The sequence below is a fragment of the Oncorhynchus clarkii genome, chromosome 12 (assembly GCF_045791955.1).
Source record: "Oncorhynchus clarkii lewisi isolate Uvic-CL-2024 chromosome 12, UVic_Ocla_1.0, whole genome shotgun sequence".
NCBI lineage: Eukaryota > Metazoa > Chordata > Actinopteri > Salmoniformes > Salmonidae > Oncorhynchus > Oncorhynchus clarkii.
The window spans coordinates 82,702,761-82,726,171 of record NC_092158.1 but is presented as its reverse complement, the minus strand read 5'-3'; the positions used below and the strand labels follow the sequence as shown (position 1 = coordinate 82,726,171).

General features: G+C 43.1%; 1 protein-coding gene across 1 annotated transcript; it reads left to right on the top strand.

Moving 5' to 3' along the window:
• The first annotated feature begins 1,352 nt into the window (after positions 1-1,352).
• Positions 1,353-18,165, top strand: LOC139422315 (RUS family member 1-like). The gene is made up of 13 exons (XM_071173509.1): positions 1,353-1,393; positions 1,480-1,638; positions 10,441-10,518; positions 10,661-10,775; positions 10,986-11,042; positions 11,404-11,505; positions 11,616-11,686; positions 11,804-11,997; positions 12,107-12,164; positions 15,118-15,182; positions 15,335-15,481; positions 15,589-15,654; positions 17,590-18,165. The coding sequence occupies exons 8-13, from the start codon at positions 11,889-11,891 to the stop codon at positions 17,772-17,774; spliced, it is 630 nt and encodes a 209-aa protein (XP_071029610.1). The 5' UTR covers positions 1,353-1,393; positions 1,480-1,638; positions 10,441-10,518; positions 10,661-10,775; positions 10,986-11,042; positions 11,404-11,505; positions 11,616-11,686; positions 11,804-11,888; the 3' UTR covers positions 17,775-18,165.
• Positions 18,166-23,411: the final 5,246 nt, after the last annotated feature.

The following is a 23,411-nucleotide window of genomic DNA, read 5'->3' as shown; positions in this document are numbered from 1 at the left end:
TTGTTTATAATATTTTCTTGAGCAATCTTTCTTTCTTTTGCAGTCTCAGTTTTGGTTGTGGTCACCATGAAAGTTAGTGGTGTCTGAAAAAGGAGAAGGCTGGGAGTGGATTATAACTCTTTCTTGTGTGAAACCACGCCCCTTTACTGTTCACACTTTAACCTCCTCTGACGTCCCACACTCTCAGGCCCTACCTTTATCTATATCTAACTACACTCTACCTCCACTTCAACCATACTTGTTGGTTCTCCACATTCTATTATTCTATCAATCACGATGTTATGGAATACAGTGTCTCTTAGCTCCTCTTCTCTCTCTCTCTCTCTCTCTCTCTCTCTCTCTTGCTCTCTCTGTGCAACATTCCTGAAAACTTGCATAGGTGAGTCAAAACATGCCTTGCCTTGAGGGAAAACAAACAGCTTGGTTTCATGTACTCTGTTCTTCTTTATCCTCTTCTGTACATATTAATAGTATCTTTATGACACTGTATTCATGTCTGTCTCCCCCTGTATCCATCTTTTAAACTCACACCTTTCATGCACGCTTTGTTTCATTCACACACATACAATTCCCAATATTTTTGGTCCATCGTAAGTGAGAATGATTTAGGTAATTGGATAACTATGTGTTGAGACATGCCCACTCTCTCAATGTCTCTGTTATCTATATCTAGACAGCAAACTGTTTTGCTGTCTAGTCTAAGTTAACGTGCACACCCTATTTCAATACTTCTGCCAAACTACTCTCTGTTCTCTGACCCAGAGGTAAGGAATATTTATTTCAGTACTTGGGGACAACCAGACTGCATTCTTCAACAGTGCTGTCACTCAAGCAGACACACATAACACTCGCACACATGCATTCTGACGCCACACACTCCCACACTTTTGCACACACTGCTGCTACTGTCTATTATCTATCATGTTGCCTAGTCACTTTACACCTATCAATATGTACATACTGTAGCTACCTCAATTACCTCGTGCCCCTGCACATCGACCCGATACTGGTACTTCCTGTATACAGCCATGTTATTTTACTCATTATTGTTATTATTTTACTTTTCCATTTCTGTATCTTTAACTTTGCATTGTTTGAAAATTGCCGGTAAGTAAGCCTTTCACTGTTAGTCTACACCTGTTTTTTACGAAACATGTGACAAATACAATTTGATTGATTTTATTTGACACACACAGACGCACACACACAAATACTTACAAACAAGCTAAATACACATGTCTGTGGAAAATTATCTGTGACTTCTGGATCAAGCTGTCCCAAAGCAATCGCGGGATTGGTCTAAACTGCAGGGACAGTTTCAGTCCTTAGCCAATAGAAAATACAGAATTTGTACAGCTGACGTGGATTCTGAAAACACGGAAGTAAAGCTTTGGTAAGTGAAAACTTGCAGCAGAAAGTACTATTGCATAAAATTCACAACTAAATATATTATTTACAAACATCTGTCTAACCGTGCAGGTGGTGTTTCATTAAATTGAGAAAGAGAAAATGCCAGTGGTGGCAACGGAGAGATATGGCTCCCTCGAGTCATGGAAATATCAGTTGAAGGATGGAGTAATGGAGAGAGAAAGAGAAGGGGGCAACGGTGGGACGACTGGAAAAACCAGCGTGTTCAAAGTGAGACATTTTTTTTGACATTATAATGAATTTTGATAAAGGCTCACTGAATTTTGTCTCATAACTGCTAAGGGAGTGAACGTTATTTATAATAAGGGTTACATGGAGAAAATCGGACATCTCTGAAATGAAAATGGTTGGACCTCTCTTCAGCAAAATATATTTTTCCTAAACCCTCCCTGAACGCTTGAAAAAATAAGTGACCCTCATGTATACCCAAAATAATAATTAAACATAAAGTGGATAGCAGGGAACATGCCTACCGTTTACCCTCACTCCTTGGGACAGACCAGGGGCCTAATTTATAAACCTTTCATAAGTACAAAATAATACCCCAAAATGTGCTTGTGCCACTTTTCCCGCAAAAGTTTACTTTAAAAAAAAGTTAAGTGTGACTGTGAGAATGTTCTCACCTCTCCGCAAACTTTAGACCATGTGTACACACATCTGCTAGTGATTGAAATAATGTATTGCAAGTAAGCAGTGGTGATTTTAGCATGTACATCTTGGTGGGGCAAAAACAAAAATGTGGGATGCATGCCAGCAAAGCCACAACACAACACAACACTAAACAATCCATTAATTGCACTATAACGGGGACAAATGGTACCCACAAACTGTTAGGGCCTACATACAGCTGTCCCACCTTACCACTGTTACACCTGGCTTTCAGCAGAGCCTTGTCTGGCAGCGAAACAGTTCATTCAGCCTCATTTACTGCCCTATAAAAAACATAGCTGATATGGCTGACTTGCTTCAACAAATGTAGTTAATACTGACAATTGAGATACAAACTAACTATGGCATAAGGGGACGACAAGCGGATAAGAGGCAATCTGTCATTTCGATTAAGACATTAATGAGCGAGCGACAACGGACGTAGTCAACATAACTATTTTTTCAGCACTTTTGAAATGTACAGCGACAGAATTCAGAACACGGGCCGTTCTTACAGTGAACTCCCTGTACAACAAGTCAGAACCGTAGGGTAAATAAAGGGGACATATAAACACAATGAAAGCTCTTGCAATATTCAATGATTACATTTCTCTAAAACAGTTTATAGGCTACATGTGCACCACCAAGTTAGAACAGTAGGTGAAATTAAGGGATGAAAACAGACCAAATTATTAGGGTGAGGCACATTGAACGCTGTTTGGGTCTTTGCGTGTCAAACAATATGCACGTCATAACACTATTCGATGCATTAAATAAGCTTTTAATTTGACATGTCAAATAACAGAATTCTATTGTAGAATGTTGTGTGTGCTGAATTTGCACGTGCAACCGAGGGACCACCACTGCTATCAGTAGCACTGTCAAAGCTGTACAAAATAAGTTGGCAAACAAGCACACACCGGCCACGAACGACATGGGCTACTAACAGCTTACTACACAACATACACTTAGTATTACATTCTTAGTTACAGTATACATATCTTCCTGGCATATTACATCATTTAAGCAGCAGCATACAATACATTTTTGGACTCACCTTGTGAAGGTGATACGGCGGTCCTTTGTGGGCACATTTGGTCAACAAACTTTGTCATCAAAGTCTTCCATTCTCTGGATTTATGGTGGGAACTCTGAAACAAACACACAGCCACTCCATTGAATAGAAGGCTAATGTTAGTGGTTGCTTTGCAGTGCTTGCATTTAGCCACTGAATCCTTCTAAACAACTCATGGGTGAATTTGCTATTTCCAACTTGTTGTGTAATCTTTATGTCCAATGGCCGATGAGCACCGATACGTTTTATCTATAATTTATCTTCATATGACAAGGATTAAAAAGCATTTGCCTTTTTTTTTGTTGTTGCTCAAAACTGAACCCCACCTGCCCTGAATGACGGGTCGCCACCGCAAGTAAGTATTTTGTGCAAATGGGGGATATGATGAAAAGCTTCATAAAAAAAAACTAAAAACAGGAAAACATATGAACAAGAATTCAACCATTTACCATTAGTGAGAAGAATTAAAATCTATGTGTTTTATATTTAGAATAAAAAATAATTAGACATAGAAATCTTATAATTAGACATAGGAATCTTTTTCCCTTTTTTAGGGAATATATTTGCAGAATATATTCCTCACTTTTTCTGGCTGTGATGGGTTCATATTCTCAAAGGAGCCATACAACAAATTACCATCCACATCTCTCATTTAATTGGACCAAGTGGCCTTGTATATAGATAGGCTGTATGTATTTCAAGTTTTGCAAAATCATAGACAGCGTGGATTATAATTTATTTATTTAATATTATTTATGTCACCTTTATTTAACCAGGTAGGCTAGTTGAGAATAAGTTCTCATTTACAACTGCGACCTGGCCAAGATAAAGCATAGCAGTGTGAACAGACAACAACACAAAGTTACACATGGAGTAAACAATTAACAAGTCAATAACACAGTAGAAAAAAAAGATTAAAAAAAGAAGAGTCTATATACATTGTGTGCAAAAGGCATGAGGAGGTAGGCGAATAATTACAATTTAGCAGATTAACACTGGAGTGATAAATGATCAGATGGTCATGTGCAGGTAGAGATACTGGTGTGCAAAAGAGCAGAAAAGTAAATAAATAAAACAGTATGGGGATGAGGTAGGTAAATTGGGTGGGCTATTTACCGACGGACTATGTACAGCTGCAGCGATCGGTTAGCTGCTCAGATAGTAGATATTTAAAGTTGGTGAGGGAGATAAAAGTCTTCAACTTCAACGATTTTTGCAATTCGTTCCAGTCACAGGCAGCAGAGAATTGGAAGGAAAGGCGGCAAAATTAGGTGTTGGCTTTAGGGATGATCAGTGAGATACACCTGCTGGAGCGCGTGCTACGGTTGGGTGTTGCCATCGTGACCAGTGAACTGAGATAAGGCGGAGCTTTACCTAGCATGGACTTGTAGATGACCTGGAACCAGTGGGTCTGGCGACGAATATGTAGCGAGGGCCAGCCGACTAGAGCATACAGGTCGCAGTGGTGGGTGGTATAAGGTGCTTTAGTAACAAAACGGATGGCACTGTGATAAACTGCATCCAGTTTGCTGAGTAGAGTATTGGAAGCTATTTTGTAGATGACATCGCCGAAGTCGAGGATCGGTAGGATAGTCAGTTTTACTAGGGTAAGTTTGGCGGCGTGAGTGAAGGAGGCTTTGTTGCGGAATAGCAAGCCGACTCTAGATTTGATTTTAGATTGGAGATGTTTGATATGAGTCTGGAAGGAGAGTTTACAGTCTAGCCAGACACCTAGGTACTTATAGATGTCCACATATTCTAGATCGGAACCATCCAGGGTGGTGATGCTAGTCGGGCGTGCGGGTGCAGGCAGCGAACGGTTGAAAAGCATGCATTTGGTTTTACTAGCGTTTAATAGCAGTTGGAGGCCACGGAAGGAGTGTTGTATGGCATTGAAGCTCGTTTGGAGGTTAGATAGCACAGTGTCCAAGGAAGGGCCAGAAGTATGCAGAATGGTGTCGTCTTGTGTAGAGGTGGATCAGGGAATCGCCCGCAGCAAGAGCAACATCATTGATATATACAGAGAAAAGAGTCGGTATAATACCGGTATACAGTCGAATTTAACAGCTGATCTTTTACATTGAAGTAGGCGTATGTATGGCGTTTCAATTTGTATTCTCATGTGCATAAGTAGCCTACTGTGAAATGTTTTTCTAGCAGTAATAAATATCAGTAGAACAATAAAACAGCAATTAAAAAGTCAAGTAAAACTAAAACACAGGAGAAATAGAACTGTACCTACTGTAAGTACTGTAATTGCATTTTTTTGTAGACTGCCCTAATATGTTTCAGAATTTACGGTTTCTCTATCATATTTAGGTTGGGGGAAAAGTCATGTAAAACAAATTAAAATGTTCTGCTGACAGGTCCACGAAAATGTTCCATTGTTTTCTCGTTCAGAAACTGACAGTTATTTTCCAGTTACAGCATAAATGACTGCTAACACATTAAATAGGGCAGTAGTTTAGGTAAAATATTTCACAGTATGTATAGGCTACAGTATTGTTGTGCGATAGGAACGCGACATCATTGCCTATTTAATCTCAGAGCCTATACCAAGGCAGGGCATATAAACCCAATGATCTATTGATAAACTAAATATTTGCATGCCGTGGCCTAATGCCAATAGTTCCAAATTATACAGCAAATAAAGGGTGTTATTGTCACCATAAAAGGTGAATGTAGGGTGTTATTGTCACCATAAAAGGTGAATGGAGGGTGTTTTTGTCACCATAAAAGGTGAATGGAGGGTGTTTTTGTCACCATAAAAGGTGAATGTAGGGTGTTATTGTCACCATAAAAGGTGAATGGAGGGTGTTATTGTCACCATAAAAGGTGAATGTAGGGTGTTATTGTCACCATAAAAGGTGAATGGAGGGTGTTTTTGTCACCATAAAAGGTGAATGGAGGGTGTTTTCCAGGCTGAGTTGTGAAGCTTGTTCACACCAGTGGAGGCTGTGTGGAGCTATAGTAGGAGGAGCTCATTGTAATAGCTGGAATGTAATTGATGGAACGGAGTGGAACGTGGTTTCCATGTGTTTGATATGTTCCATTTATTCCATTCCAGCCACTACAATGAGTCTGTCCTCCTATAGCTCCTTCTCATATTCACCCTCTCCTTCTTAACCTGAATCACATTTTTTTCTGAAGAAGCCTTTGACTCCCCTGAACTACCACTGTAGGCCTACACAGCCCAGCCATTGGTTAGGCATTGGTCAGCAAGAACAGAGCAGGCTGGGGCTCAGGGTTGGAATATCCATTGCAGTGTGTAAGGCTTCCTAGTTTTATTTACCCCATCCCAACAGCTATCTTAGAAATATAACTTTGCTCTGTGCTTCTCCTAGCATGCACATATAGGCTATGGATCATTTGATTGAGACCACACTAAATAGCCTATAAGCACACTTGATATTGCATGCCCAGTGGAGAATCAGAGATGAGGGGAGGCATCGGGCACACATCGATATATAGCCTAGTTGTAACGGATCTCGTCCTCCTCTTCTGAGGAGGAGTAGCGAGAAGAATCAGAGGACCAAAACGCAGCGTGGTAGATGTTCATGATGTAATATTTAATGAATCAAAACTGAACACTGAAATACAAAAACAATAAAGTGAACGAACGAAAACCAAAACACTGTCCATAATTTAATAAGAAAAACTGAACACTACAAAATACAAAACAAACAACGTGAAACAAACTAAACAGTCCCGTGTGGCACAAACACGGAAAATAAACACCCACGAAACCCAGGTGGGAAAAGGCTACCTAAGTATGGTTCTCAATCAGAGACAACTAACGACACCTGCCTCTGATTGAGAATCATACTTAGGTAGCCTTTTCCCACCTGGGTTTCGTGGGTGTTTATTTTCCCTGTCAGTGTTTGTGCCACACGGGACTGTTTCGTTTGTTTCACGTTGTTTGTTTTGTATTTTGTAGTGTTCAGTTTTTCTTATTAAATTATGGACACTTACCACGCTGCAAATTGGTCCGATCTATCTTACTCCTCATCAGAGGAGGACGACGAACATTACACTAGTAAGCAACTAATTCTAAAACACTGAGAAATATAGAAATGTATGCAATTACAAATTACATGACCCTCCCTGTCACGGTCGTCCTCCTCTTCATCCGAAGAGGAGAGACGAGATGGATCTGAGGACCAATACGCGGCGTGGTAAGTGTCCATGGCAAATCTTTAAATCAAGAAAAACTGAACACTATACAAACGAGTAACAAAAACAATAAACCAAATACGACCGTGAAGCTACAAAATGAGACCTGTGCTGAAACAAGCCATCAACATAGACAATCACCCACAAACAAACAGTGCAACCCAGGCTACCTAAGTATGATTCTCAATCAGAGACAACTAATGACACCTGCCTCTGATTGAGAACCATACTAGGCCGAAAACATAGAACTGCCCCAAAACATAGAAAAACAAACAGACTGCCCACCCAACTCACGCCCTGACCATACTAAATAAATACAAAACAACAGAAATAAAGGTCAGAACGTGACAGTACCCCCCCCCAAAGGTGCGGACTCCGGCCGCAAAACCTTGACCTATAGGGGAGGGTCTGGGTGGGCGTCTGTCCGCGGTGGCGGCTCTGGCGCGGGACGCGGACCCCACCTCATCATTGTCTTAGTCCGCCTTATTGTCCGCCTCCGTGGCTTTCTCAGCATGACCACCCCTCTCAATGACCCCACTGGACAGAGGGGCAGCTCGGGACAGAGGGACAGCTGCTCGGGACAGAGAGACAGCTGCTCGGGACAGAGAGACAGCTGCTCGGGACAGAGAGGCAGCTGCTCGGGACAGAGAGGCAGCTGCTCGGGACAGAGGGGCTCCGGCAGCAGCTCTGGGCAGAGGGGCTCCGGCAGCAGCTCTGGGCAGAGGGGCTCCGGCAGAGGCGCCGGACGGGCAGAGGGGCTCCGGCAGAGGCGCCGGACAGGCGGGAGGCTCCGGCAGAGGCGCCGGACAGGCGGGAGGCTCCGGCAGAGGCGCCGGACAGGCGGGAGGCTCCGGCAGAGGCGCCGGACAGGCGGGAGGCTCCGGCAGAGGCGCCGGACAGGCGGGAGGCTCCGGCAGAGGCGCCGGACAGGCGGGAGGCTCCGGCAGAGGCGCCGGACAGGCGGGAGGCTCCGGCAGAGGCGCCGGACAGGCGGGAGGCTCCGGCAGCGGCGCCGGACAGGCGGGAGGCTCCGGCAGAGGCGCCGGACAGGCGGGAGGCTCCGGCAGAGGCGCCGGACAGGCGGGAGGCTCCGGCAGAGGCGCCGGACAGGCGGGAGGCTCCGGCAGAGGCGCCGGACAGGCGGGAGGCTCCGGCAGAGGCGCCGGACAGGCGGGAGACTCCGGCAGAGGCGCCGGACAGGCGGGAGACTCCGGCAGAGGCGCCGGACAGGCGGGAGACTCCGGCAGAGGCGCCGGACAGGCGGGAGACTCCGGCAGAGGCGCCGGACAGGCGGGAGACTCCGGCAGAGGCGCCGGACAGGCGGGAGACTCCTGCAGAGGCGCCGGACAGGCGGGAGACTCCGGCAGAGGCGCCGGACAGGCGGGAGACTCCGGCAGAGGCGCCGGACAGGCGGGAGACTCCGGCAGAGGCGCCGGACAGGCGGGAGACTCCGGCAGAGGCGCCGGACAGGCGGGAGACTCCGGCAGAGGCGCCGGACAGGCGGGAGACTCCGGCAGAGGCGCCGGACAGGCGGGAGACTCCGGCAGCGGCGCCGGACAGACAGGACCACCTGCAGGGAGGAGACAGAGAGACAGCCTGGTGCGTGGGGCTGCCACAGGTACCACCAGGCTGGGGAGCCCTTCAGGAGGCTTGGGGTTAGGAGGAGGCACCTGAAGGACCGGGCTGTGGGGGAGCACTGGAGCTCTGGTGCGCAACCTTGGCACCACCTCCCCAGGCTGGATAACCACTCTAGCCCGGACCGTCCAGAGTGCAGGCACAGGTTGAACCGGGCTGTGGGTAAGCACGGGAGATCTAGTGCTTACTACACGCACCTCTCCCTTCGGCTCCATTCCCACATTCGCCCGGCACGAGCGGAGCGCGGGCAGAGGACGCACTGCACCCTCCCAGCGCCCCGGAGACACAGCACGCAGAGCCGGCGCAGGATACCCTGGGCCAAAACTGCGTACCGGCGACCAGACCCGCTGAGCAGGCACCATACGCCCTGGCTCGATGCCCGCACTCGCATGACACTCTCGGGGGGCTGTCCCATAGCGCACCGGGCTATGGGCACGTACTGGCGACACCGTGCGCTTAACCGCATAACACGGTGCCTGCCCAGTATCTCGCTGCTTATAATAAGCACGAGGAGTGAGCGCAGGTCTGCTACCTGGCTTAGCTCCACCCCTCGTGTGCCCCCCCCCAAAAAAAATTTGGGGCTGTCTCTCGTACCTGTCGCACTGCCGTGCTGCCTCCTCATATCGCCGCCGCTCAGCTTTCGCTGCCTCCAGCTCTGCTTTGGGGCGGCGATATTCCCCAGCCTGTGCCCAGGGTCCCTCTCCGTTCAGTATCTCCTCCCATGTCCAGGAGTCCTGTGATACCGGCCGCTGTTGTTGCTGCTGCTGCTGCTGCTGTCGTCGCTGTTTTCTACCACGCCGCTTGGTCCTTGGTTGGTGGGTGATTCTGTCACGGTCGTCCTCCTCTTCATCCGAAGAGGAGAGACGAGATGGATCTGAGGACCAATACGCGGCGTGGTAAGTGTCCATGGCAAATCTTTAATCAAGAAAAACTGAACACTATACAAACGAGTAACAAAAACAATAAACCAAATACGACCGTGAAGCTACAAAATGAGACCTGTGCTGAAACAAGCCATCAACATAGACAATCACCCACAAACAAACAGTGCAACCCAGGCTACCTAAGTATGATTCTCAATCAGAGACAACTAATGACACCTGCCTCTGATTGAGAACCATACTAGGCCGAAAACATAGAACTGCCCCAAAACATAGAAAAACAAACATAGACTGCCCACCCAACTCACGCCCTGACCATACTAAATAAATACAAAACAACAGAAATAAAGGTCAGAACGTGACACTCCCCTGGACTATATTTAGAAAAAACTAAACCCTCCCCTTGACTGAAATTGAAAAATCATGACCCTCCCTCATTATCCTCCAGGTACCCATACTGTACATTTCAACCCCCCCCCCCCCACTCTTTCTCTCTCTCTCTCTCTCTCTCTCATATCTCTCTATCATATCTCTCTCTATCATATCTCTCTCTCTCTCATATCTCTCTCTCTCTCTCTCTCTCTCATCTGCTCTTGTTAGAGTGTTTTCTTGCCTCAGGGGTATCCAGAGAGTGTCAGTGGCGATTACCTGCAGTATCAATTTTGGGATACTCTTCAGGTAGGTCGGTGTGAGAAAGAGAGAGGATGTTGTTTTGTGGATATGTGTGCCATTATTTTGAAATGTAAAATGTATTATGTACATTTTAACACTGTTGCACTCTCTCCCTCTCGCTCTCTCTCTCTGACACACACACACACAGGCCATCTCCAGTTCTCTTTCTGGTACTCTTGCCACCCAGGCCTATTTAAGGGGTGTTGGTGTTGGAAACCAAGAGGCAACAGTTGCTGCTGCAACAATTACCTGGTTATTACGAGGTTAGTGTTAATGACTGTGATAAGACTATTGTCTTCTTTCCTGTTAAGGGGTTTTATAAAAAAAAAAGCAATCTACATTTTAGATGGCACAGGCATGCTGGGAAGAATCCTATTTGCCTGGTTTAAAGGGTGAGTTTTGATTTGTTTTGTAATCTACTATTAGTAGTTTTCAATATTATTTTTCAAATGTTGTCTTTCTCTGTGTTTTAGGAATAAACTAGACTCTCAGGCCAAACAATGGAGGTAGGGATGTCAAGCATCACCAAAGTGAGTGTTCATTGTGTGTTATGGAATTTTTGGGTATGTCAGTGCTTGTGCTGTTTTCCTTAGGCTTGTTGCTGATGTTCTCAATGATATCACCATGTTCATGGAAATACTGGCTTTTAACTTCCCAACATGCTTCACTCTAATTGTGTGCTCTGCTGGAATATTCAAAGTAAATCTGAATACCATATTCTCACTATCATTGATTTTGCAGATAGCAACCAGCTATTTTGAAGCTTTTACTTGCTATGTTCCTAATATGTGGTTGTTTTACCTACTTTGGTTGAATGCACTGATTGTAATTCACTCTGAATAAGAGCGTCTGTTAAATGTACACTGTTCGATCTCTCTCTGTGTTTGTCAGTCCATTGTCGGGGTTGCAGGTGGGGCCACCAGAGCTGCTTTGACTCTTCACCAAGCCCGCAGAGACAACATGGCGGACATCTCTGCCAAAGATGGCAGCCAGGTGCTCCATACATATTTCTCTACTTGATGATACAGTAACTAACCCATGGCTTTTACTGTCCTGTCTGCTTTAAGATGAGGATCTTATTGTAATTCATGTGTTCTTTACAGGAGACTTTAGTGAATCTGGCTGGACTGCTGGTCAGTCTGATCCTTATTCCTCTTGTCACTGACAATCTACTGTGAGTCCTCTATTGCACTGCTTACACTGCCACTGTATGAGATAGGACATGACAGCTCTATATAGCTAACCTATTGGTTATTCGATGGAGATTGATCTGTTTTCCATCCCTTCTCAGCTCCTCAGGCTGACGTTCGTCCTCTTCTTCCTTTTCACCATCCTCCACCTTTTTTTCAAATTACAAAGCAGTGCGTTCGATTGTCATGGAGACACTCAACGAAGCTCGGCTTGCTATTGTGCTCCACCAACACCTGAGAGATGGACGGGTCCTCGGTCCAGTAGAGGCCAATCATAAAGAGCCTGTATTCTTGGGTATGGCTGACATTCAGTGAATAATAAACAATGAAATGGCTTGTTGATCATTATGGCTATCAACTATCAATGGCTTTAACATACTTTTCTGCTGTTTATTTTTTTTAAGAGTTCAGGAGGACAGTGCCAATCAAACTGGGAGTGAGGCTAGGGGAACTTATTTATACGTAAGTTGGTCTGGTCTGGCTGGTCAGTCTGATCCTTATTCCTTTTGTCACTGACAATCCACTGTGAGTCCTCTATTGCACTGCTTACACTGCCACTGTATGAGATCAAATCAAATTTATTTATATAGCCCTTCGTACATCAGCTGATATCTCAAAGTGCTGTACAGAAACCCAGCCTAAAACCCCAAACAGCAAGCAATGCAGGTGTAGAAGCACGGTGGCTAGGAAAAACTCCCTAGAAAGGCCAAAACCTAGGAAGAAACCTAGAGAGGAACCAGGCTATGTGGGGTGGCCAGTCCTCTTCTGGCTGTGCCGGGTGGAGATTATAACAGAACATGGTCAAGATGTTCAAATGTTCATAAATGACCAGCATGGTCAAATAATAATAAGGCAGAACAGTTGAAACTGGAGCAGCAGCACGGCCAGGTGGACTGGGGACAGCAAGGAGTCATCATGTCAGGTAGTCCTGGGGCATGGTCCTAGGGCTCAGGTCCTCCGAGAGAGAGAAAGAAAGAGAGAAGGAGAGAATTAGAGAACGCACACTTAGATTCACACAGGACACCGAATAGGACAGGAGAAGTACTCCAGATATAACAAACTGACCCTAGCCCCCCGACACATAAACTACTGCAGCATAAATACTGGAGGCTGAGACAGGAGGGGTCAGGAGACACTGTGGCCCCATCCGAGGACACCCCTGGACAGGGCCAAACAGGAAGGATATAACCCCACCCACTTTGCCAAAGCACAGCCCCCACACCACTAGAGGGATATCTTCAACCACCAACTTACCATCCTGAGACAAGGCTTAGTATAGCCCACAAAGATCTCCGCCATGGCACAACCCAAGGGGGGGCGCCAACCCAGACAGGATGACAACATCAGTGAATCAACCCACTCAGGTGACGCACCCCTTCCAGGGATGGCATGAGAGAGCCCCAGTAAGCCAGTGACTCAGCCCCTGTAATAGGGTTAGAGGCAGAGAATCCCAGTGGAAAGAGGGGAACCGGCCAGGCAGAGACAGCAAGGGCGGTTCGTTGCTCCAGAGCCTTTCCGTTCACCTTCCCACTCCTGGGCCAGACTACACTCAATCATATGACCCACTGAAGAGATGAGTCTTCAGTAAGGGCTTAAAGGTTGAGACCGAGTTTGCGTCTCTGACATGGGTAGGCAGACCGTTCCATAAAAATGGAGCTCTATAGGAGAAAGCCCTGCCTCCAGCTGTTTGCTTAGAAATTCTAGGGACAATTAGGAGGCCTGCGTCTTGTGACCGTAGCGTACGTGTAGGTATGTATGGCAGGACCAAATCAGAGAGATAGGTAGGAGCAAGCTCATGTAATGCTTTGTAGGTTAGCAGTAAAACCTTGAAATCAGCCCTTGCTTTGACAGGAAGCCAGTGTAAGGGAGGCTAGCACTGGAGTAATATGATCAAATTTTTTGGTTCTAGTCAGGATTCTAGCAGCTGGATTTAGCACTAACTGAAGTTTATTTAGTGCTTTATCCGGGTAGCCGGAAAGTAGAGCATTGCAGTAGTCTAACCTAGAAGTGACAAAAGCATGGATACATTTTTCTGCATCATTTTTGGACAGAAAGTTTCTGATTTTTGCAATGTTACGTAGATGGAAAAAAGCGGTCCTTGAAATGGTCTTGATATGTTATTCAAAAGAGAGATCAGGGTCCAGAGTAACGCCGAGGTCCTTCACAGTTTTATTTGAGACGACTGTACAGCCATTAAGATTAATTGTCAGATTCAACAGAAGATCTCTTTGTTTCCTGGGACCTAGAACAAGCACCTCTGTTTTGTCCGAGTTTAAAAGTAGAAAGTTTGCAGCCATCCACTTCCTTGTGTCTGAAACACATGCTTCTAGCAAGGGCAATTTTGGGGCTTCACCATGTTTCATTGAAATGTACAGCTGTGTGTCATCCGCATAGCAGTGAAAGTTAACATTATGTTTTCGAATAACATCCCCAAGAGGTAAAATATATAGTGAAAACAATAGTGGTCCTAAAACGGAACCTTGAGGAACACCGAAATTTACAGTTGATTTGTCAGAGGACAAACCATTCACAGAGACAAGCTGATATCTTTCCGACAGATAAGATCTAAACCAGGCCAGAACTTGTCCGTATAGACCAATTTGGGTTTCCAATCTCTCCAAAAGAATGTGGTGATCGATGGTTTCAAAAGCAGCACTAAGGTCTAGGAGCACGAGGACAGATGCAGAGCCTCGGTCCGATGCCATTAATGTAATTTACCACCTTCACAAGTGCCGTCTCAGTGCTATGATGGGGTCTAAAACCAGACTGAAGCATTTCGTATACATTGTTTGTCTTCAGGAAGGCAGTGAGTTGCTGCGCAACAGCCTTTTCTAAAAATGTTGAGAGGAATGGAAGATTCGATATAGGCCGATAGTTTTTTATATTTTCTGGGTCAAGGTTTGGCTTTTTCAAGAGAGGCTTTATTACTGCCACTTTTAGTGAGTTTGGTACACATCCGGTGGATAGAGAGCCGTTTATTATGTTCAACATAGGAGGGCCAAGCACAGGAAGAAGCTCTTTCAGTAGTTTAGTTGGAATATGGTCCAGTATGCAGCTTGAAGGTTTAGAGGCCATGATGATTTTCATCATTGTGTCAAGAGATATAGTACTAAAACACTTGAGCGTCTCTCTTGATCCTAGGTCCTGGCAGAGTTGTGCAGACTCAGGACAACTGAGCTTTGAAGGAATACGCAGATTTAAAGAGGAGTCCGTAATTTGCTTTCTAATAATCATAACAGCTGACAGCTCAATTTATTAGGACGTGACAGCTCTAGGACATGACAGCTCTATTTATTAGGACGTGACAGCTCTAGGACATGACAGCTCTATTTATTATGTACATTTTGGTGTGAAAGTGATGTGTGCTCAGATTTGGATGTTCATGCTCAATGATATAATTTCTTTCATTTTGTAGGTCAGAAGACCTTAATTTGGCCATGAAAAACAACCACAAGCCCTTCCTTATCGGAGTCAAACGTGGTGTGTATAACATCTTTCAGTAATACCCCACCAATTGCTGTACTCAGTTGTGATGTGGGTTGTTTCTAGATGGGTGTACATTACATCATGTCATTTTAATAGATGGTGTATGTCATCTGAGTGTTATTGAATGTGCTATTTCTCTCCCTTAGGCTCTGTGTGTGTTTGTTTGGGACCAGATGCATCTGTATGTGATGAGATCAGGGCTGTGTGCCAAGCAGTGTGCCTCCGCACTGTGTTACACCCTGTCTCGCCACTAGAGGGGGCTCTCAAACAACTCTCAATGTCACACAGCAACAGTGAGCCTTTAATGATCGTCTTTACATGACAGTTTAAACCAATGTCTTTGTCAATGCTGTGTTATAACTCTGTTATCCCTTTTTCCTCTGTTATCCTTTCCCTCAAGATCATTGGGAGTTGGTGCATGAGAGTCATAAACTTATGGACCAAATTTTTCAGCCATTCCTCAAAGGTAAGCTCAGTGTAACAAGGTGTGCTCAGTCAGTAGCTGTTTACTCCCACCGTGTATGTTGGGATGTTGTCAGTGGTGTCCGTTCAGCTAAACCTAGGGTATGCCCCTCTCCCAAGGAATTGTTTGGAAGTTGAAGCTCATTTACTGCATTTCTAGACAGTTTAAATGCTATTTGGAGAACAGCAAAAACCAATAAAAATGATCCCAGCCATTAATTATCACCTCAATATCGGGTTTAAAGGTCTGTGGAAGGGTGTGTAAAATGTCAACCACTACTCAACTTCCTAAATTGACTCATTTACTTGTGAAACAGCACATACAGTGAACATGAAATAGATGCATAATACAGGCTAACAAGTCACAACAAGGACGATTTTCAAATGCCGATATCAATGTTGTTTTATTATTATTTTTTATCCCAGGCCCCGTCCCCGCAGGAAGGCTTTTGACTTTTGGTAGGCCGACATTGTAAATAAGAATTTGTTCTTTAGACTTGCCTAGTTAAATAAAGGTTAAATACATGTGAGTATCTGGTGAATAAAACAACTGGCCGCGAATGTAAACTCTGCATAAACATGCATTGAAATAAAAAGCATAGGCCTACACAAAATGACTTACTTAGGCCTACAACTGACAAGGACGCATGACTCGACCGAAGAATGTCCAAAATCACGAAATACAAATGGAAAATCTACACATGCCTTTTTAAAAAGGGAGCTAAGGCCCCTTTAAATGTCACCTTATCAAACCATAGAGATAGATAGAAGTTTCATCTTTTATATGTGCCATCGTAGCGTAAATGAGCAGCAACATTGAGGCAATCTCCATTTTGAAGTAGTCAATTTTCGTCACTATTGGCTGATCCCTCCTGATGACCCGGTTGGACATGACTCGAACACGGTCACCAGGAGGGCTCAGGCAATGAAGTTGGAAGTCCCATCCAGTTGACTACATTAAAATGGTGCTGCCCATGCTAAAATGGCCTTTTGGCCACTAGAGGCCTCTATCATTCTCTGTGTGAAACCTATATACAGTATTTCCAGTAGTTACATTTTCTCTTATTGCGCTGCATAATGTGTGCGCCAAGCTCATTTTATAATTTCTGAAATATTCACAAGGGAAGGAAAACATTCAATGAATATTGAGACATTTTTATCAACAAGATGCCTCAGATTATTTAAACATTCTATTAACCAACGATGTGGCACTGAAAATATTGATGTAAACGTCCCTTTTTCAGGACGCTGTCTTTCAAAGATAATTCGTAAAAATCCTAATAACTTCACAGATCTTCATTGTAAAGGGTTTAAACACGGTTTCCCATGCTTGTTCAATGAGCCATAAACAATTAATTAACATGGAACGGTCATTAAGACACTAACAGCTTACAGACGGTAGGCAATTAAGGTCACAGTTATGAAATCTTAGGACACTAAAGAGGCCTTTCTACTGACTCTGAAAAACACCAAAAGAAAGATGCCATCTGCGTGAACGTGCCTTAGGCATGCTGCAAGGAGGCATGAGGACTGTAGATGTGGCCAGGGCAATAAATTGCAATGTCAGTACTGTGAGACGCCTAAGACAACGCTACAGGGAGACAGGACGGACAGCTGATCATCCTCGCAGTGGCAGACCACATGTAACATCACCTGCACAGGACCGGTACATCCGAACATCACACCTGCGGGACAGGTACAGGATGGCAACAACTGCCCGAGTTACACCAGGAACGCACAATCCCTCCATCAGGGCTCAGACTGTCCACAATAGGCTGAGAGAGGCTGGACTGAGGGCTTGTAGGCATGTTGTAAGGCAGGTCCTCACCAGACCTCACCGACAACAACGTCGCCTATGTGCACAAACCCACCGTCGCTGGACCAGACAGGACTGGCTAAATGTGTTCATCACTGACGAATCACGGTTTTGTCTCACCAGGGGTCACATGTCAGGACGCACCGGACTGGGGACACGGCACTTCAGGGAGAGTGCGAGGAGCAGGCACAGGACGTACCGGACTGGGGAAACGCACTTCCTGGGAGAGTGCGAGGAGGAGACACATGATGTACCGGACTGGAGAGGCCAGAAGCGTGGAACCGGTACAGGTTGCACCAGACTGCTAACCGGATCCTCTGGTCGAATGTTGAGCAGAACACACTTGCACAACATCTCTCTCATCTCACTCTCTCCCAACTTCGCCCTTGCCTCCCTGACAGTCTTTGGCTCTTCCCTCTGCTCAGTCGCCAGCTCCATGTGCCCCCCCCCCTCAAAAAAACTTGGGGTTGTCCTTGGGCTTTCTGTAGCCACAAACCCTGTCGTCGCTGTCCTCCATTATGTCCTTCCGATGTCCAGAAATCCTTCACCTGGTGAACACGCTGCTTGGTCCTGGTTTGATGGGATATTCTGTCACGGTAGTCGGAATAAATATCGGACCAAGGCGCAGCAGATGTTGAGTTCCACATAATTGAATGATAAAGTGAAACTTAACAAAGACAAAAACAAATAAACAATAAACTAACAACGAACTGTGACTACAGAGGTGCTATGTGCACTCAAAACAATATCCCATAAAACACAGGTGGAAAAAATGCGTCTTAAATATGATCCCCAATTAGAGACAACGATAACCAGTTGCCTCTTGGGAACCATATCAAGCACACTAACCTAGAAATATGAAAACTAGAATACAACATAGACATACATATACTAAATCACCCCCTAGTCACGCCCTGACCTACTATACCATAGAGAAACAATGGTTTTAGAGTTTTATTTTCAAAATCCACAACTAATCCACAAGTAAAACATACACAGTTTCACAGAAATGTTCACAGAAATGTCTATTTTTGAAATAGGCAGATTTTTTTCTGATTTAAGATAAACCCTGCTACTTTATTTGGCACTTAGGCACTTACTATAGTAATTTATTTAACATCTTGAAATGAGAACATGTTTTTATTATGTTGAACTCTTCATGACTGAATGTTAAAATTAGGTGAAATAAGAGTTACACTACACAAAAGGTACTCATATGGTGGAACAACCCGCACACTTTCCTCCTCCCAGGTATTTTGTACCAGTTTCCGTCTCTGTACAAATGCATGGTCTTAAAGCTATGGAAGATGGCAAAACATTTAATAATAATAATAATTGATTGGACTTACAGAGCACTTTTCTAGACACCCAAAGCACTTTACATTGTAAGGGAAAACTCACCACCCTAACCCCACTCACATACTTTTGCGATAAGTGCCATGGGAGTGACCACACAGTTGGGACACCCGTTTAAGTCCCATCTTCTTCAATTTTATTGAGGAACATTACATTGTTCTTTAGCACTTCCACATTATTAAAAGGAAATTGTTGTAAATTGGTACAATATACTGTATGGTATAAATTACAGTGATCTGTCTTTGAACTTCCTGCCTTTCTGTTCATTTCAGAAGCATTTTTTTTATTTTGTTAAGCTGTCTTTCCCCCTGGTGGCATTCATACATCTTCGTGCACACAATTTGAAAGGGAACACCATTGAATGTGAGACTTTTACTCACCCAACTCAGTTTTTTTCCTGCCAAAGGCTGAGCATCTGTTGAAGATCAAGAATATGATATATTACTATTAGAAAGATAGTGCAACGTTGTTAGTTTCCGTACAAGCCTATCAAATAGAATAACTCCTCCATGCTTGGAATGGAATCCCTTATACTAGATAGCTAATCTTAAGTGAGTAGCAGAAGGTTAGCCTCATACGAACCATCCTTATCTCGCGAGCTTACATTCTGTGTCGCGAAACATCATGTAAGTGCGTGCGATCAGGATGTTCGTACGAAGCTTTCACTACAATGAAAAATAACTTTGGTGGTAATATTCTACACTCGGAATGTGACCCCTTTTGGTCTCTTTATTTGTCTTGTGATCAGTTACAATGACATTACACTCATTACTGTAAACTTCTACGGGTACAACACCAAACATGAGAATGATCAGTTACAATGACATTACACTCATTACTGTAAACTTCTACGGGTACAACAGCAAACATGAGAATGATGAGTTACAATGACATTACACTCATTACTGTAAACTTCTACGGGTACAACACCAAACATGAGAATTATGAGTTACAATGACATTACACTCATTACTGTAAACTTCTACGGGTACAACACCAAACATGAGAATTATGAGTTACAATGACATTACGCTCATTACTGTAAACTTCTACGGGTACAACACCGAACATGAGAATGATGAGTTACAATGACATTACGCTCATTACTGTAAACTTCTACGGGTACAACACCAAACATGAGAATTATGAGTTACAATGACATTACGCTCATTACTGTAAACTTCTACGGGTACAACACCGAACATGAGAATGATGAGTTACAATGACATTACGCTCATTACTGTAAACTTCTACGGGTACAACACCGAACATGAGAATGATGAGTTACAATGACATTACGCTCATTACTGTAAACTTCTACGGGTACAACACCAAACATGAGAATGATCAGTTACAATGACATTACACTCATTACTGTAAACTTCTACGGGTACAACACCAAACATGAGAATGATCAGTTACAATGACATTACACTCATTACTGTAAACTTCTACGGGTACAACACCAAACATGAGAATGATCAGTTACAATGACATTACACTCATTACTGTAAACTTCTACGGGTACAACACCAAACATGAGAATGATGAGTTACAATGACATTACGCTCATTACTGTAAACTTCTACGGGTACAACACCAAACATGAGAATTATGAGTTACAATGACATTACACTCATTACTGTAAACTTCTACGGGTACAACACCAAACATGAGAATTATGAGTTACAATGACATTACACTCATTACTGTAAACTTCTACGGGTACAACACCAAACATGAGAATTATGAGTTACAATGACATTACGCTCATTACTGTAAACTTCTACAGGTACAACACCGAACATGAGAATGATGAGTTACAATGACATTACGCTCATTACTGTAAACTTCTACGGGTACAACACCGAACATGAGAATGATGAGTTACAATGACATTACGCTCATTACTGTAAACTTCTACGGGTACAACACCAAACATGAGAATGATCAGTTACAATGACATTACACTCATTACTGTAAACTTCTACGGGTACAACACCAAACATGAGAATGATCAGTTACAATGACATTACACTCATTACTGTAAACTTCTACGGGTACAACACCAAACATGAGAATTATGAGTTGCTTGAATCTATAGAGAAACAAATACTTCATTGGTTATCTAAATTTCCCAATTCGTTATTATTGATAGGAGGGGACTTTAACATTACTATAGATAATTCAACTGATAGATGGCCCCCAGGTAGGCCAACCAATCAGAATTTGGGTTTAATACTTTTTATGGAAAAGTTTGATCTTACTGATATATGGAGAGAGGTTTCCGGCCGAAAGATCATTCACTTGGAGTAACAAAACAGGTTCCAGACAATCCAGAATAGATTTTTGGCTTATATCCAAATGTATTGATAGTGAGTGTGTTACTACAAATATTTGTACTACTCCCCTCACAGACCATAAGGCTATTTACATTGATATCAAAATATTTACCCCTGATACTAACCTTGGTAGAGCATTCTACTGGAAGCTAAATAGCTCATTATTAAATAATGATATAGTTACATTTGAGGTTAAAGATCTGCTCTCACACTTTTGGGAAAGGGCTTGTGAAGAAAACTCTTATTGCAAGAACTGGGAGCTCTTTAAATTTGAGGTGTCCAAATACCTTAGAAAATATGGTAGTAATCTTGCTAAGACCAGAAGAGCTGAGGAGGAAAAGGTGATCATTAAGATAACTTTCCTTTCTCAGAGGTCCCCAGCTGACCTCTCGGGGGAGGAGAAGATGAAACTAATTGAGTTACAAAATAAACTGGATAATATATATAAATTAAAAGCAGAAGGAGCCTTTATTAGATCTAGGAAAAAATGGATTGAGGAGGGAGAACAGAATTCATCCTATTTCTTTAGACTTGAGAAATTTCACTCTAAAAATAACACTATCCATAAGTTAAACATTGATGGTGTTATTACAGATGACCAAAAATTAATCGCTAAATACTGTAGCAATTTTTACAGAAAATTGTATAGCTCAACGTACTGTCAGGAATCCACAGATGTTTTTTTAACTCACTGAATAATGTTCACTCTATCAGTGATATAGAATCTAAACAGTGTGATGAACCCATCAAAGTTGAAGAGATTATAGAGTCTATCAAACATCTAAAGAACAATAAATCACCAGGTGTTGATGGAATTACATCAGAATTTTACAAATTATTTTCTGAACAAGTAGCTCCCTTCCTATTTGAAGTCTTTTTAGAGAGTATTTAAAACAATGTTCTCCCTCCTACAATGAGTCAGGGGTTAATAACACTGATACCTAAGCCTAAAAAATAAGTGCTGCTCATCGATAACTGGCGTCCAATTTGTCTTCTTAATAATGACTATAAGATATTAGCCTCACTACTTGCAAAAATAATTAAAGAAGTCCTGGATGCAATCATTGATGAAACACAGTCTGGCTTCATGAGGAACAGACATATTTCTAACAATGTCAGACTAGTATTAGACATACTTGACTACTCAGACCTAATAACTGAGGATAGCTTCATATTATTTTTAGATTTTTATAAAGCATTTGACACAGTAGAGCATCAGTTTCTCTTCCACTTCCTTGAGAGACTTGGCTTTGGGGATTTGTTCTGTAAGGCTATTAAGACTCTCTATGCAAATGGTAACAGCTCTATCAAATTGAAATATGGCACCTCACCTAGATTTGAGTTAAAGAGAGGAATTAGGCAAGGTTGTCCTATCTTTCCGTACCTGTTTTTATTAATCACCCAACTTCTTGCAAATTCTTTAAATAATAGTCCTGTACAAGGTATTTCCATAGCTGGTAAAGAAATTATTATAAGCCAGCTGGCTGACGATACTACACATTTTCTGAAAAACGCTAACCAAATTCCCATATCGATCAATGTGATCCAATCCTTTTCCAAAGCGTCTGGTCTATATCTTAACATTAATAAATGTGAACTCATAGCTGTCAAAGACTGTGTGACACCTTCATATTATGGTATTCCAGTAAAAGAAGAACTTACATATTTAGGCATAACCATTACAAAGGATCAGAAGTCTAGAGGCTTACTAAATTTTAACCCTCTTATTAAAAAAACCCAGAAGAAACTAAATCAATGGCTAGAGGGACTTATCTTTAAAAGGTAGAGTCCTAATAACCAAGGCTGAAGGTATCTCTAGACTAACATATGGTGCTCTATCTTTATATCTTGACAGTAAAATAAGCAAGGAGATAGACCAGATGCTTTTCAACTTTCTTTGGAGAAACCGTACCCATTACATTAGGAAAACTGTTGTAATGAACACTTATGAGAATGGTGGACTGAATTTTCTGGACTTTACTACTTTAAATAATACTTTTAAGATCAATGGGATAAAACAATTCCTAAGAAGACCCACTTCTATCTGGATTTTTTTTCCTCATCATGTCTTCTCTACTTTTGGTGGCCTTAACTTCATGTTGTTTTGCAATTATAATATTGACAAAGTTCCAGTGGAACTTTCTGCTTTTCATCGGCAGGTTTTCTTGTCATGGTCCTTAATTTATAAACACAAATTTTCTCCACACAGATATTATATATGGAATAATCAGGATATATTGTATAAAA